At 36.0% G+C, this 16,989-nt stretch overlaps 1 protein-coding gene across 3 annotated transcripts; it reads left to right on the top strand.

Annotated features, from left to right (window-relative positions):
- Positions 1–9,693: 9,693 nt before the first annotated feature.
- Positions 9,694–16,631, top strand: LOC113062589 (transcription factor 19-like). Of its 3 annotated transcripts, none has more exons than XM_026232530.1 (4): positions 9,694–9,844; positions 10,487–11,097; positions 11,596–12,508; positions 14,650–16,631. In XM_026232530.1, exons 2-4 carry the CDS (start codon positions 10,806–10,808, stop codon positions 14,987–14,989), a joined length of 1,545 nt encoding a protein of 514 aa, XP_026088315.1. In that variant the 5' UTR covers positions 9,694–9,844; positions 10,487–10,805; the 3' UTR covers positions 14,990–16,631. The 3 variants fall into 3 exon arrangements, with proteins under 3 accessions (XP_026088315.1, XP_026088316.1, XP_026088317.1); XM_026232531.1 differs by having other exon boundaries at positions 9,698–9,926; XM_026232532.1 differs by having other exon boundaries at positions 9,698–9,937.
- The last annotated feature ends 358 nt before the right edge of the window (positions 16,632–16,989 follow it).

The following is a 16,989-nucleotide window of genomic DNA, read 5'->3' as shown; positions in this document are numbered from 1 at the left end:
CATGCAAGCGAATGAGACACATCAAGTTACACTTCAAATCATTTATCCCATACCCCCACCACCTCACCCCCAAGGATGGTTTTCTCATTTTACAAGTGTTTTTATTAATCCGTTTTGAATGAATCCGAATAAAATATATAGAGCAGTGCACATAAATGTTCATATTAATACATAATTCGTAAAAAAACAAAACTTTTTTTAATGGACAGTTTTCCAAAATGCTTCAGTAGTCGTGAGTAGTCTCCTGAAGAAAATGAATGAACTTGGATCCTGACCGTGGATGTGAAATTCTCCCAAAATAATCAAATAAAATCATTATTACTTTCACTGAAGTAATACATACATAAAAATTATTTAACTTGAATGTATTGTTTTCCTTCTAATGAAAATGACAGCATACTCTTTTGGCGTAAACTGAAACCCACATTTATCCAAATATTCACTACAAAAATATAAAATAATAAATTACCATTTGAATTTAAAAGTTGTTTAACTAATGTCATTTTTATAGCCTACTAACCTTTATAGAATAAAGATTAAAAAAAGTAAGGTGAGTAATGTGCCAAAGTCTGTAATAGTGTAAGAGTACAAAGAAGGAAGAGGAAGTGAAGGAGGAAACACAGAAAATAAAGATCAAAAATAGGACAAGTGGACTAAGCAGACTCACATTGTCAGACTTTAATCTATTAGTATTGGTTTTGGTCCACATTGCAGTTAAAAACCATCTAGTTAGACAGAAAACAGACCATCTGAACATATAAAGTGAAAAGCACAATTTTATGTGACATAAACTCAACCTAACATACAGATATCAGGTACTACCACAAAGATAGTGAAATCAGTATTGACAATAATACATAATAAATGCTTATTATTACCAATTATAATAACAAAATACATATATTATAACATGAATACAGTATTTTTAATATTGTTATTATTGTTATTAACAAACCTAACAATAAAAATTCTGCCAATTGTTATAATTCATTAGTATTGCTGTTGGGTGTTTGCAGCTACATAGGAATTTGGTATGTATTATTATTAATAATATATAATTAAATATTATTAATTCTAAATGTATATTTTATATTAATTCTATATAATATTAATTATAACTTATATAATAACATAATAGTATGTATTATTATTATTATTATTATTATTATTATTATTATTATTATATTATGTATTAAAATCTGTCAATTTTGCCAAGTAGTGTTATTTTTTAGAATTACTGTTTGTTTGCAGGTGCAATATGACTCACTTTTCTCTCATAACAGCCTGTAAGCTGCCACATCTTTATCCAGCGATCATCAGAGAAAAAATAGCATGCTGTTGTAGCCTCAAGAAAACATTCCCTTTGTTTCAAAACCTTGCAAATTCATCCTTTTTCCAACAGCAAAGCAGTCCAGTCTTGCCAGTTACCTATTATACCCCATCAGTCAATACAAATATAATCTGTTTGTTTGTGTTGGAGTGTAAAGTGAGATTGAACGAGTGTATTCATTGAGTTTCACACAAACACATTTATTTAAAAGAGGTTTTGTGATGGTTAGCCTAACACTTCATCTGCATTGCATTTCTCCCTCCTGAAGGATCGTCAGACAGAGTCCCTGCTGGGTGAGAAAGCTTTGCATCCTGGTGTTGCATTTTCCCATAATGCCAAGCTGATGAGTCTGTATTGGTGTTGTAGTAGTGCAACAGGGGTCCCAAAGGCTTTCTGTCACTCTCAGTGACTGTGTATCTGTCCCTTATTCCCTTCATTTTCCTCTGAGACCTCCTGAGATGAGAAACTTCAGGTGTATTGCATTGATCTAGTTTGAACTCTTAATAGGTATAAAGGTGCATACACCTGTGTGTTAAAGCTTCTGCAGGGCTGAAACACAAGTGCACAGATGCAATATACATGGAGAGGTAAATAATTCTATGTGTATATGTGTGCTGTTTATATGCTGCTGTGTGAATGTGTACATGTGGTTGGCAGTGATTTTATCATAATGTGTTTATATCTTAATGACGTTATGTTCTGTCATGTTACATTGTTTTTGCTTTGTAAATTAGAAACAGATTAGATGCAAGGTTGGAATGGAATACTAGCATACTGGATACTATGTAGTATATATATTTTTTGTGTGTAAAAATTTAAACAGCACAATGAACAATGAACAATGAGCAGCAGTATGTTACATAGCTGTCACATGACATCATATCAGACATAAAATGTTTTTTTGTGTGGTTTTTTTCAGTTTGCACAAGAAAAACGGTAATCGCGCTGGTTGGATGCTAGGTGATGCTATAAGATAATTTTTGTTGAACAAAAACCTGCATAATAACACAAGCTTGATTTCAAACCTACTATGTTTTTATTTATTTATTTATTTATTTTTAAATCCAATGAAAAAAACAACAACAACATGAAATCAGGTTAAACGGTGTGTTGTTCACCAAAGCTGTTCAGTCATTCTGATAATAAACTTGATAATACATTTTATTAGTTATACATTATGACATATTGCATTTTAGATATTTATCTGATGTACGTGTAGCTACATGTAGCTACTCCACATTAAGTGACTCTACTTGTTTAAAGCTTTTTTTTTTTCATTTGGCTCTTGTTATTGCAGTTGCTGTCATTAAATAAGTTTCATTCATAACATTTCCCAATTTTACCAAATTTTTCATGCCTGCATCTTCCTCTGGCAAGCCCTGTCCCAGCAGACCCACAGTGATCACCCTCACCTGGTCATCATCAGCGAGCTCATCAAGGCACTGTAAAACACTCACCTCAGCCCCAGTTCAACGGCAAGCCTCCCACAGGAACAAACCTCATGCTACAGTCTACTGCTCGTCCCATGTCTCCCAAGACGTTACGTATACGTACTTTTGAAACACTAAACTTGGTGTCATTGTTCTGCTTCATTCATTAGTGAACTGTGATTTTGTGGCATTGACCTCTCTTCTATGGACGTCCTGCCCTGCATTCAGCCCCTCACTGAGTGATCTGCACCTTATCCGCACCTGAAGTCACTGACTTGATGTTGTGTGAAAATAAACACTGTTGAATTCACTTACCTCTGCCTCCCGGGACTATCCTGACAGAACCACAAAATACTAGTAAAAGTAGTATGCTAGTATACTATTGTGAACTTAGTCACTAGACTCTAGCAACTAATAATTTGCCAACCCAATGAAGTTCATGTTGTCCATGTGTTTGTCTGTGACGTCATTGTTTACTCTCAAAGCCTTATAAGTGTGCCTCTGGGTTATGTACTCATACTGTATATGTTTGGTGGCAGTGTAAAGGACCACACAGACATTGACAAGCAGTGTTATTGTGTTTTACACAAACAACAATATGCTGACTTCATCAGAATTATTCAGATATTGCCCTTTTCATGCTGTATATATACAGTATATTCAATTTCCAACAACCTTAATGTATATGTGCTGCATATTTATTCTGGATCTGCTGATTTCTCAGGTTTGTTTGGTTGGTTTAAACCTGAATTCATTTCACTCAACATTGCATTATTTGGTTTCAAACTGTGATATTTTTGGGTACACCAGCAGCAGATGTCAATTATTCACGTCATTTGCTGAAGTCATTCCCTATGATTTTCACTAGCTTATTTTCAGGCAAACAGGAATCACTGATGCATTATAAGATGAATGCAGGTCAATAGAGCCACTTTTTTCAATAATGAAAGAATTGCCAAAAAGTGAAAATTTATCAAAAGCGGGTCACTCTGCAGACATATGCTATATAAAACGTAGACATTTTTAATTCTTCCCATTTTTCGTCTCATGCATGAGTTTGAAAACAGATTTCACACCCATTTAAACATTGTCTAACGGACTCTTGCTCGAAACACACAAGCTTTAGAGTGAAAAAGCCCTAGCTATGACTTTAATTGTATTATGAGTATGCACAGTATGCTGATTCACATGTGTGTAATGATGTTTTTGAAGCTTATATCAGTTTCACAGAGAAGCCCATACAGTACAGTCCACATGGAAAGAAAGAACACTAAAAGCACAGAAGTTGAGATCAAAGTAGGTGATTCTGTTTTTCTTTGGAAGTCAGTTAGTCTGCCAACCTGATTTTAAAGTTATAGTTCTTAACTCATGTCATTCCAAATCAAGGCTATTCTTATTAAAAATCAACATTTTGTTCATTAAAAATGCTAAAACAAAATTAAATATATAAATATCAGATGAAGAACTTGAAATGAGAATGAATGAAAATTAGAAATATTGCCTTGAAAGAAGTTTAAGTGACTGGAAATAAAAACTAAAACTGAAATCAATCAAAAGAAAAGTAATATGTAAGAAGAACTAATACAAATGACAAAATATAAAAATACTAATATAATAACTGAATATATATATATATATATACAAATAAAATAAGATTCAAAACATTAATAAAAACTTTAATAGTATATAAATAACTTAAAAATAACAAACCTGTAGGTTTCAATATGGAGCACAATATATTAAAAAAAAACATAACATAAAACATAAAAGCAAATCAGTTGGATGCAAAGATGAGCACAGATGCTTCACCACATTCTGAGAAAGCATTGGATCCAAGTAATGGAAGCACAGCCTGAGCACTTTAAAGTAAACTGAGTCACACTAACCAGTGTGGCCACTTTTCATTCGTAACATCTCACTGTTTGAGTTCCTTAATGACACTTTATCTTGCTGGGCTCATCTGATGCGAACAAGCAGAAACACTGATTCTAGAAGAACAAAGAACAAGAGAAGTCAACAACATTCATTAAAAAAAACACTTTGAAGAACAGAAACGGCCCTGCACTATGCATGCCTTTGAATTACTGAGGAGTTTTAAGACTAGTTTAAAACCAAGGGCTTGATTAGAGTGGCCATGTAGTGCATGTAAAGAAGAAAGACACATCTTAAAGGTCCCATTCTTCGTGATCCATGTTTCAAACTTTAGATAGTGTTGTTGTTAGAGTATAAATAATATCTGTAAAATTCTAAAGCTCAAAGTTCAATGCCAAGCGAAATATTTTATTCGTCGAAACGCTGTTATTTTCATTTCGGAGTCCAATCACCTTTGTTTGGGCTTCCCAGGGATGCTGTACTTAGAGATCAATGGTTACAATTTATGTTAAACTTGGTTCTAGAAAATTATAATCCACATGTAAAACTATGTGCGGCACATTTTGCTGAGGTCGCTTGCTCAATCTCAATCAGTTTAATGCCGGATTCGCACAAAGATTATTCTTGAAAGATGGAGCAGTTCCCTCTTTGTCTGGAGAAGATGTTGTTTATGGACCACAACCGGTAAGTGTATTTTATTATTTAAGTTGGTGCGTTTAACAGTATCTGTAACTTATTACACAAAGGGCAACGCTGTTAAGCTTTGTTAACTAGATGTTTGGGCTGTGCAAAAAAATCAAATGCGATTTCCATGGGTATCTCGTCAGTAAAGGCTCTCTGTGATTAGAAGTACATCTCCAGCACATGCATTCAGATCAGGATTGCCAGGTTTTCAAAACAAATCCTGCCCACTTGCTTCTCAAAACTAGGCCAAAACTAGCCCAATCTTGTTTCCAGGAGGGCAGCATGCACTCATAGAACAAGGAAGACATCAGCCCGTTTTTATGACAGTGAAAACAGCGTATACAGATAAGTTAATTGTGTGGAAAATACAGTTTTTTTTAAACACGCGAAACATGTCATAACGTCGGTCACCTTGGAGATTGAAAATGTTTCTTTTATTGGAGCCCAAATTCAGACCCAGAACAATAAAACCCACAGAAGAGGTGGGAGTTCAAAGGAGGAATCTTTATATTACCAAACTGCAGGGAGAGGAAGAGTAGATATGTCATGATCTGCAAGATTAACCACAATCTGATGTGATCCGACCACCTCAGAGAAAACCACTGTTGAGCAGCTGCAAGTGCTTTTGAAGCACAGCAGCGGTGGTCAAAGAGTTCTCCTGTGTTCTGATTGGTGGATGATGATGATGAGTGGATAAAGACTAGAGCTATCAAATAGTGAGAGAGTGATCTACTCACCTGGTTATGTTCGTGGATGTTTCGACGTGGAAAACAGTTCAGATTGGAAATATTGATTATTTTTTTGTTAACAACATACTTTTCGTACCTTAATTTCAGTAAATGTTATGAAATTAGTGAACTAAGCCAATAGTAGCGCTGGCTGTGACATTTGATTTGGGTGGGAAGTTCCGATTGTGAATCATTTGAGGCAGTTCAGGAGTTCAGAGCGTGATTCATTTGAGTCAGTTTGGGGGTTCGTGGGGGTTCGATTGCGAATCGTTTGAATCAGTTCGGTTGTTCATAGCGGGTTCGTGAATCATTTGAATCAGTTCGGTTGTTCGTAGCGGGTTCGTGAATCATTTGAATCAGTTCGGGAGTTCGGAGCGGCTTCGCAGATCATTTGAATCAGTTCGAGAGTTCGGAGAGGGTTCGCGAATCATTTGAGTCAGTTCGGTAGTTCGTAGCGGGATCGCGAATCGTTTGAGTCAGTTCGGTAGTTCGTAGCGGGATCGCGAATCGTTTGAATACGTTCGGTTGTTCGTAGCGGCTTCGCGGATCATTTGAATCAGTTCGAGAGTTCGGAGAGGGTTCGCGAGTCATTTGAGTCAGTTCGGTAGTTCGGTGTGGGATCGCGAATCGTTTGAATAAGTTCGGTTGTTCGTAGCGGGTTCGTGAATCATTTGAGTCAGTTCGGGAGTTCGGAGCGTGAATCATTTTAATTAGTTCGGGAGCGGAGCGGGATCGCGAATCATTTGAATCAGTTTGGGGATCGCGAATCATTTGAGTCAGTCCGGGAATTCGGAGCGGCTTCGCGGATCATTAGAATCAGTTCGAGAGTTCGGAGCGGCTTCGCGGATCATTTGAGTCAGTTCGAGAGCTCGTAGCGGGATCGCGAATCATTTGAGTCATACTTTCCCAGTACTATAGCTGATGGTGCGAATGCTTCCTTTTGACCATCTGCACAGTTACCGCTGACTTTGAAGTGCTTTATTGATAATCCTTGCCAATGGTAAACTAAACACCTTGATGAATCAGGTCCGTATGGCTTACCACTGTAAATAGGATCAGCTGTGATATCGGGTTCTGGTCCTGGATCAGAAGAACTCCTCTGAAGGAACGGCTTGTCTCAGCAGTTTCAGGAGCTGATTCTGCTGGGGTGTCTCCACAGCCTGGGCCTTTCCGGTGATCTGCTTTCTAGCGCTTCTCATGCCATCCTTTATTCTCCCTCATTTGAATATATTTGAACAGTTTTGAGCTGTGTAAGGCTTGTAGAAAATTGCTTATTGAAAATCTCAGACACTGACAATTACAATTAGTCATGAGGAATGATTTCGAAATAAGACCCAACTTAGTTAGGTGACTGCGTGCAAGGAGTACAGAAAGATTCTATAAATATTTAAATATTTAATTATGGTTTAATTATGGTTTCATTATTGAATCATCTGTGTTCGACTAATTTCTACAGTCAGGATAAAACACATCTATATTTCCAACTGTAACATGCTCAAACATTTTGCTTCTGCAGTCTTACTGAAAATATTTTTAATAATAATAATCAATTATCACCTTCCTACCATAGACTCTTAAAAATAATGGCTCTGTACTGGCATTGATGGCTCCATCAAATGAAAACCCCCTTTTGGAACATTTATTTTTTAAGAGTGTATAGTTATCTTTTTTAATGTTTTCACAGCACTTGATTTTTAGGATGCATTTGTGCAGGTAATAAATGATGTGTGAGGAAGATTATGATGCAATATTTTAAAATGAGCTGTAGCTGGTGGGTGGAGTCTTACATTATGGGGCATGGCTTAGCATGCTGGTAAAAGTTTTTACGTCTGAAGGACACACTGAGGAAAATTGCAAAACAACAACAACAACACAGGGTGTCAAAAAAAAAGAACAATAAAGACAAAATCCTTGCAAAAATAAAAATTATATGGCAGCTAATGTAAATACAGTGGTTTGCAAAAATATTAATATATTTCTTACATATATTCTAGTCTTACAATGGCCCTTCATTTACCTTTACAAAACCTGCAGAAACCCTTCTTTTACACGGTCATGCTTTAACTGAATATTTGCATGAATGATTTTGATAATGCAAAACTCACTGAGACTATATTAATGCTAATTATACTTTATATATGCACTGATGTTATAGATCTATATACACAACTAAAAGCATTACAGAAGCATGCTGAACAAGAGGTTGCCTATTTAAAGAAATTCGATTTCATAGCATTACTTTGTCTCTAATGAGAAGTATTCTTAATATCAGTGTTATTTTAGCAGCTAAATTGGAAATGTTTTCTAATTTGATTTATTTTTTGGATGTCAAATTTTATGTTTATGCAATTTACAATCATGGACAGAAAACAGTTTTGGAGTGCTTTGCACATTTCCAATCCTCAGCTATACCTGAGCACAACAAAATCACAACTGATGAGCTGGTCATTAAAAGGAAATGAATATAAATTTTTCTATATCTTACTAGGACAGAAATCATGTCTACAGTCTGTTGTATATAGAGGTTAAGGTTTATACAAATGTGTTCACTCCTCAAAGTTCAGTGTGATTAAGATTTACAAAGGTTATTGCTTTTAAATGTGTTGAAATGTGCATTTGTGTTTAGTGAGGTGAACTTTACCCTGATTAGGTTGAGCAGGATAAATTGTATAATTGCATACGAATATACACTTTTCACACTGAAAAGTGACTGAAAATACTTTTCACACTGTTATAGGAATAGTGGCAATACAAGTCCATCCTGTAAGTTTGATCAGAGCTTTACACAGATGTTGGCATCACATTATCAAATGAGCTCAGGAGAGTGTGCTTTCTTCATCCATTTATGAAGATTTCATTGTTCATTGATACAATTCTATTTTATCTTTTGTCAGCTTACATGCAAAAGTTCTCAGGAGACAAGTTTCTCAGAGTGCTTTATTCCATCTTGCAAAACTGTGATTGTGAAGCTGATTTGTAACATTATAGCATCTCCATTTTCAGATGAGCATTTAAAACCATCTCTCACACAGATATATAACAGACTTGCATAAAATCAATAATATGAACTAGCTATACTTCACACTCATGCACAAAGTACAATGCAGAGGATCTTGTATTTAGCTGCTTTGTTAATTTAGTACTACTACATTCGTTTTACTTCAAGCACAACTTTAGTTCAATTATGATTTTCTCTTTTAAATGGAAGAGGAAAATAAAACTGACTTAAAAAATCTCATGGTAGGTGTTCTTGTCTTTTTTATCTGATGCAAAATGAATGACTACTATTCAGAAATGTTATGCACACTATTAACGATTACAAAGCCTTTAGCAATAGTTAGAATAAAAAAATGGCACACAGTAATATATACATATGTAGCTAAACACAACAAAAAAACATAATAGATATTACAACAAATACAGACACATACCGACACAAAGGATTCACAAAATATATTTTTATTCCAATTTAAAACATTTTGAAAAAAAATCCATCCGTGTTACGAATTTCTTGCAATAATTATATTAAGAAAAAAAGTATGTTAAAACCATAGACATAAATATACAGTATATGATATTTATGTCTATTGTTAAAACTGTCTGTTTTGTCATGTTTGACGGTCTCCTTGACAATATGGACGGAAGTGGAAGTGGAACATTTCGCGCAAGGAAACTCGTGCTGCTCCTGGCGCGCCAAATTTCAAAGCACTTCCTGGGGAGAGGAGGCGATAAGATTGACCACGGAGCACAAATAAAAGACTTATGTAGCGTTTCACAAAACATATACCTTGATACTGTGGGTATGTCACGCTTTTGTCAGTGTTTTATCATCGAAATGTTCGACGGGATGAAGTGCTTGCGTGTGTGCAGCAGCTGCTTGAGGTTCGCTTTGTGTGAGTGTGTGTTTATGCGCTGCGATCCGTGCTCAGATCATTTCCTTTAGCGACGAGAGAAAAATCGAGAACAAACAAACAAACCACTGCGTTGCTAAATGCTGCACACTTTTTCAAAATGATTTGACACGTTTTTTAAACCAATAGTGTGTCGGAAAGAAATGTTTGGTACCATGCAGCGTAAATAATAGACGATGCACAACTGTAACTTTGCTATTTGTGCATGCATTAAGTGTCAATTTATAGAAATCAATGTATTGTTGGAGAAAAGCCATGTTCCAGTTTGTGCTCGCGCACACACACACCAACTCTTTTGTATATGTTTTGTGCATGTGTGTGTGTGTATAGTATGTATAGGAGTATTTAATGCAATAAATGTATTTATTGCATGCCTTTATCATATTTTGTATTACTCTGTATAAAGAGTAATGCATAATATTTAAATGTTTATATATTACACTGTAATGTGCACTTATGGGATTAATAAAATGCATAAAAAACGTTGATGTTGATAGTGCCACTAAAGCTTTGTATTGTTCTGTTTTACAGAATGAAGACCAGCATTTGAGCATCTGGCATTGGCGCTACATATCCACTTTTAATATTTAATCTACCTAGATATTTAGTGCAGAAATATCTGTGCTGCAGTGTTTTAGTTTGTCCTCCAAATATTTTATGAAAAACATTTTTTTAGCATGTCAGATTTTATTTACTGGGCATAATAAGAATTTATATTCGTCATATTTGAAAGTCTTTCTGAGAGGAGGATCTTTGATGGAGGACGTTTAGCACAGTGTTGTGTGAGAGGCTCTGCGGTTTTCTGGCTGTGTTGCAGTTTTTCCTGCACTTTTATTTGTGGGATGTCAAAATGTCGTTAGGAGTCCAACCGTGTTTTCAGCTGTTGAGGATTGGATTGTCTGACACAAACAATAGCAACACTCATGGAAAAGAGTCCTCCGACTCCGTCCGTGACCTGTACACTTTTAGGCCCGCACTGGCCCAGTGTGTGTTTCGTTTGGGACGGGCCCCTGAGCTGTGTGACGTCACTCTGGAGTCCACGATCGTGTCCCGTATCCATGCAGAGCTCCATGCGGAGAGAGAAGCTGATGCCTCGGGAGAAGAAAGCTGGAAAGTTCAAGTGAAGGACCGCAGCAGCCATGGTGTGTTCCAAACACATATCGGATACAGTATAGTTATTATATTATTTTGATATATTCCAAACACACACTTATATATATATATATATATATATATATATATATATATATATATATATATATATATATATATATATATATATATATATATATATATATATATAACCATTAGAAGTAATTTCATAGTATAAATATGTATGTATAGTAAGAATGTGTGTATGTATATATTTTACCATTTTAGGGATGATTTATATATATATATATATATATATATATATATATATATATATATATATATATATAAAACTATTACAAATGCAGTATTGTTGAAATTAGTGTTTGGTTTGTTTCAGAATATTCTGGGATAGTCTAATGTTTTTTTTTTTAATTTATGTGAAAACGACCTACACATTTGCATTCTGGGACACATGTAGATTATTTTATTATGAGTCCTGATGTAGACCGTAAAATCTCTTCTAAAAGTTTCTCTCTGTTCCTCAGGCACATGGGTAAATGAGATGCACCTCCAACAAGGGGTCTTAAAGGAAATCTTTGATGGCGACACGCTCACCATCGGCGGCCAATCAGGACGGGCAAGTCCAGAATTCTACTTCCTCTTCCAGAAAGTACGGGTTCATCCGCTGGACTTTGACGCCATCACTGTGCCCAAAGCGGGTTCCTTCTCATTGGACATAAAGAACCGTATCAGAACGTGCTCGGACCGCAAACCAGACCCCGGCGTGGACATCTCAAAGCTGTCCATCAACAGAGCCACGGTCATCCTCAACTCCATCGGCAGCCTGAGCAAGATGAACGGCAGCTGCTGGACCTTTAAGAAGAGCGAGAAAACTAGCCCCTTCAAAACGCCGGTGTTCAGCGCTTTGGCCCCACCAACAACACCGCCTCCTTTCCAGACCGCTGGAGAGATTTCCTCCAAGTCTGTCCCGCCGTCCTCAAAGAGCCGACGCAAGTCCGCCCACACGGTTCTGCTGGAGGACGACAGCTCGGACGATCCCTCGAACCGCAGAGACCTGGAGGACGGACGCAGGGGACAAGCCAAGAAAAGACGCCGGCTTTACAAATCAGAGTCCGAGGTGTTTCAGCCCCCTCTACCCAAACTGGAGCAGAACTGCCGGTCACAGTACGATGTGAGCAATGTGCCACCAAACAGGCAGTTCAATCATATCGTGAACATCTCGAGTCACACCAGAGGCAGCGGCATCAGTTTGACTCCTCTCCGCCAGCAGAAGTCCTGCTTGTCTGGTCCTGGAAGGAGGCCGAGGGCAAACAGCTCTCCGATTTTCACGACCCTCGGGATGGGAAGTGAGAATTACAACCTGACCTCCCCGTCAGCGAGGATGCCCAAGACCGAGAGAGCGAGGGGCGTGATTTCTCGCTTTCAGGCCTCAACTGGGTGAGTAATACTTGATAGTTACACACGGGATTATCATGAAGTCTTGAAGAAAAAAAAAAACAACAACTGGATTTTATGATCCCGAGGTCTGCATCTCCATTCTAAAAACAAACAAACAAATAAATATATATGCAAAAATTTCTTAGAAAATTAAAGTGAATGTTTCTAGTCGTGAGTATCTAATTTGTGATTTATAAGTTTGTGAAATGTATGGAAAGGAATACAATCTTTATTCTATTCTGAATATTATTAAAAAGAAATTATACAAGTAATATTTCTAATTGGGAGTGTACTTTTCTATAACTGTAATCCTAGAAAAGTTGGGACATTTTGTAAAATGCAATATAATCTAGAATCTGTGATTTGTTAATCCTCTTTAACCTTTATTTAATTGTCAAAAATACAAAGAGAATCTTTCCAATGTTTCACTGACCAACCTAAATGTATTTTGTAAATAAAAAAAATAAAAAAATATTTTTGTGGCAGCATCGCACTCTAAAAAAGTGAAAAGATTCTAGAATATCCATGTTAAACTGTTTTGAAACGGTTTCTGCAGTAAGCAGGTGAATTGGTCAAAGGTGACTGGGTGTAAAAGCAGCATCTCAGTCTTTTCCAGGAAAGCTGGATCATGGGATCATTACTTTGTGCCTAATTTCATTTAATGATTTCTCAAATGCAAAATTGCAAATAATTTAGCTCTTTCACCAACTGCCATGCATAATATTGTAAGAAGAGTCAGGGAATCCAGAGAAATCCCAGTTTGTAAGGTGAGGCAGGAAACCGAATGTGTGTGACCTGAGAAACCGTCGTGCTGCGGTGTTAAATATAGCCACATGGGCTCAGGAGTACCTCCGAAAACAGCTGCATCAAGAAATGCAACTTGAATCTCTATTTAGAGTCTATAAAGGAGAAATCTACACTTCAATTCTAGGCAGAGACATCAGCAAGTTCTTTAGGTCCGAACTCATCTCAGATGAGTCCATGTTTCAGCTTGTTTTGGGGGAAAACAAACATCAAATTTTCAGTGGTAAAGTCAAATGGGTCCATCCAGACTTTCATAAGAGACATGTGCAAGAGCAAACGTGTTTGGGGTTTATCAGAGCAAACGGCATGAGTGACTGCAATGTGTGTGAAGGGATCATTGAGGTGGAGGTATATACTGGAATTGCTCAGAGATGTATACTTCCATTAAGATATGACGTCTTTCATGGGAAGCCCATGGTTGAGATTGGGGAAAAGTTTTGCTTACCAAAAAATCAGCATCCTTAATTCCCAGACGATTAAAATCTGTAATTGAAAGGAAAGTTGTTGTGACAGTTAAACATGCCTCTGTCCCGACTTTTTGGGTGTTGGAGTGGGTTGCATCTATCCAAATTATTCACTTTTACAAAAAACATTTAAAAGGCCAGTGAAATCATTGGAAATATGCTCTTTGTACTTTTATTAGTTAAATAAAGAGAATGAACAAATCACATATTCTTGATTTTTGGAATTGTGGTAATAGTTTATTCCATTAATTTCTATAAAATATCAGGCAATATATATATATATATATATATATATATATATATATATATATATATATATATAATTATTGTATATATAAAAGAACATGCATTTAAAAACGATTAAATTAAAATAAGTCATTTAATATTTAAAATAAACATATTAGAATATATATTTTGTTTTAACATTTTAAGTAATATATAGATCTAATATAAATATATAAAAAAATAGTATATATATTAATATAAAATATCAAGGAATTTGCTATTTCCAAGCCTGGACAATTTGTGTAAATTAATATATATATATATATATATATTTTTTTTTATTAATTGTAATATATATATATATATATATATATATATATATACACACACACAGTATATCAGGGAATTTGTGATTTAAATATAAATGTAAATTTATAAATAACTTTTTCTTTAAAATTATAATATTTATATTTATTTATTGTAAATTTTATTTAATAAGTGAAACATGTTATAGAAAAATAAATCCATTCAAATTTCAATCGGTAGTTTATTTTAGGAATTACATTTGTTAAAATCTTAATCGGTAGTTTATGAATGAATTACATTTGTTAATGTAAAATCGTATTCATCTTTTTTTTTTCTTTGCAGGCGTCGACGTGGAAGGCCTCGAAAACACCCGCTGCCGCAGCCTTCCCTGCCGTCTCCCTCTTCTTCATCTTCCTCTAGCTCCACCTCTTCCTCCTCCTCTTCATCATCCTCCTCCTCTGAAGAAGATGATGAAGAGATGGCTGTGGCTCAGGGCGTTGAACCCTGTGCAGCGGCTCACTGTCGTCTCCCGCAGCAGGACACCGTGCAGTGGATCCAGTGTGACGACTGCGACGCCTGGTATCACCTCGACTGCTTACCACACAACCACAACCGAGCCTCGCTGCTGTTCGACCCTAACGCAGACTTCCACTGCGGCTGCCACCGCGCCACAAACCGCTGAGTTCAGCTCTCAGTCAGGGACCAGCTTGGCTTCTCTCTGGTTTAAGGTTCTGTAATAAACCAAATGCTCTCAAACGTTGTTGTTATTACAGTCAGATTCACGGGACTGTCAGTCATGTAGCTTCTTGGCTCTCACGGTGCAAATCTCTGCGATGATGACGAGTTTGTGTTTTCTGCAGTGTTGCAAATTGCTCTGAATGGTGATTCAAACTGATTTGGATGAAAGGAGGGTGTTGGATTTGCACAGCAGCTTATAGAGCATTCAGACACTCTGCATCCCATTACAACTCAACTCTCCATGCTTTATAACAGTTCATGATAAATGTATTCAATATACACCATGAAACCTTCAAAAAAATTAAAAAAATCAAAAAATAAGTATGAATATGCTTTGAATGGGAGTCTATATTTTTAGAAGAATGGATGAATTCAAATATTGAGGAGGGTTTCGCTAAGCTTTACTACATACTGGTGTTTAAACATGCTTTATCAACATATTAGCTGGTATATAATGTTATCATTAAATACTGTAAGAGATGTTTTGAATGGGCGGTAAGGATATATGATGTGCTATCATGCTAAAGGGTCTCAAGCATTACTTTAAATGTCATTTCAGGACATTTGATAACAGCTAAACCTACCATCACACCTGAAGCTTTGACTGATTCAGAAGTGAAGTGCAAACATTTCTATCGTCATTTTTAAAGCAATAGTACACCTAGAAATGAAAAAATGCTGAAAATATACCCCCTCAGAACATGCGAGGTGTAGATAAGGTTGTTTCTTCATTGGGAACAGATTTGGAGATATGTAGCATTCCATCACTTTCTCACCAATGGATCCTCTGCAGTGAATGGGTGCCGTCAGAATGAGAGTCCAAACAGCTGATAAAAACATCACAATAATCCACACCACTCTAGTCCATCAGTTAACGTATCTGAACTGAGAAGTTGCATGTTTGTAAAATACTTTGGTTTTTATATGGTCTTTAATCTGTGCATTCTTCTCTCCTGATTCAGACGAGACAACTCAATAACAAAGCAATATTATGGATTATGGACTAGTGTTTTAGCTGGAAGCTATGGTTTCGTAGTTAAAACATCTTGATGGATTTGCTTCTTACAAACCACCACAGCTCCTCACTTCTTAAGACTGATGGACTGGAGTGGTGTTGATTATTGTGATGTTTTAATCAGCTGTTTGGACTCTCATTCTGACGGCACCCATTCACTGCAGAGCATCCATTTGTGAGCAAGTGATGGAATGCTACATTTTTCCAAATCTGTTCCCATGAAAAAACAAACTCATCTACATCTTGGATGGCCTGACGATGAGTACATTTTCAGTAAATTTTTGTCTTTGAATGATTTATTCCTTTAAGCTTTATATTTGATTGCACTCATGATTGTCAGTTGTGTCTTGTAATGTAGTCTGTTATTAACACAAGCTTTGTTTCTGATCTCGACTAACCCCGTGTAGATGTATCGATCTTTAAGAATAGAATTTCTGTGGTATGAATGTTAAAAGATACTTTCACTGTCATCACTTTAACTCAACATTCTAGAAATGACAAAGGACTCCATGTCACAATGTTTGTCTTGTTGGGAATCAAGGGCTGAATAAAGAATATAAGATAATAATAAGATGATATGTCAAGCATTATAAAGTTTTGCAACCTTGCGTGATCTATGATTTGAACAAAAGCAAAAAGATGTACTAATTTTTCAGCTGCATTTAGTACATTTAAATATTGTTTATTAACATTTATTATTTTCAATAGTTATTTTAAATAAAAAAAATTCCATGTATATATATTTCTCATTGCTGGTCCTGCAGTCTTGCTCCATCCCACCTGGCGGAAATTTTCAAGTGAACCTAAAGACATTGATTAGCTGATTCAGGTGCATTTCATTAGAGTTGGAATTACATTTTGCAGGAAAGTTGTTCTCCTGGACATGCGTGAGCAATGCATTAATTGATTTAATGCATTAAAAAGGTAAA

The sequence above is a fragment of the Carassius auratus genome, chromosome 44 (assembly GCF_003368295.1).
Source record: "Carassius auratus strain Wakin chromosome 44, ASM336829v1, whole genome shotgun sequence".
NCBI lineage: Eukaryota > Metazoa > Chordata > Actinopteri > Cypriniformes > Cyprinidae > Carassius > Carassius auratus.
This window is presented reverse-complemented; position numbering and strand designations above follow the sequence as displayed.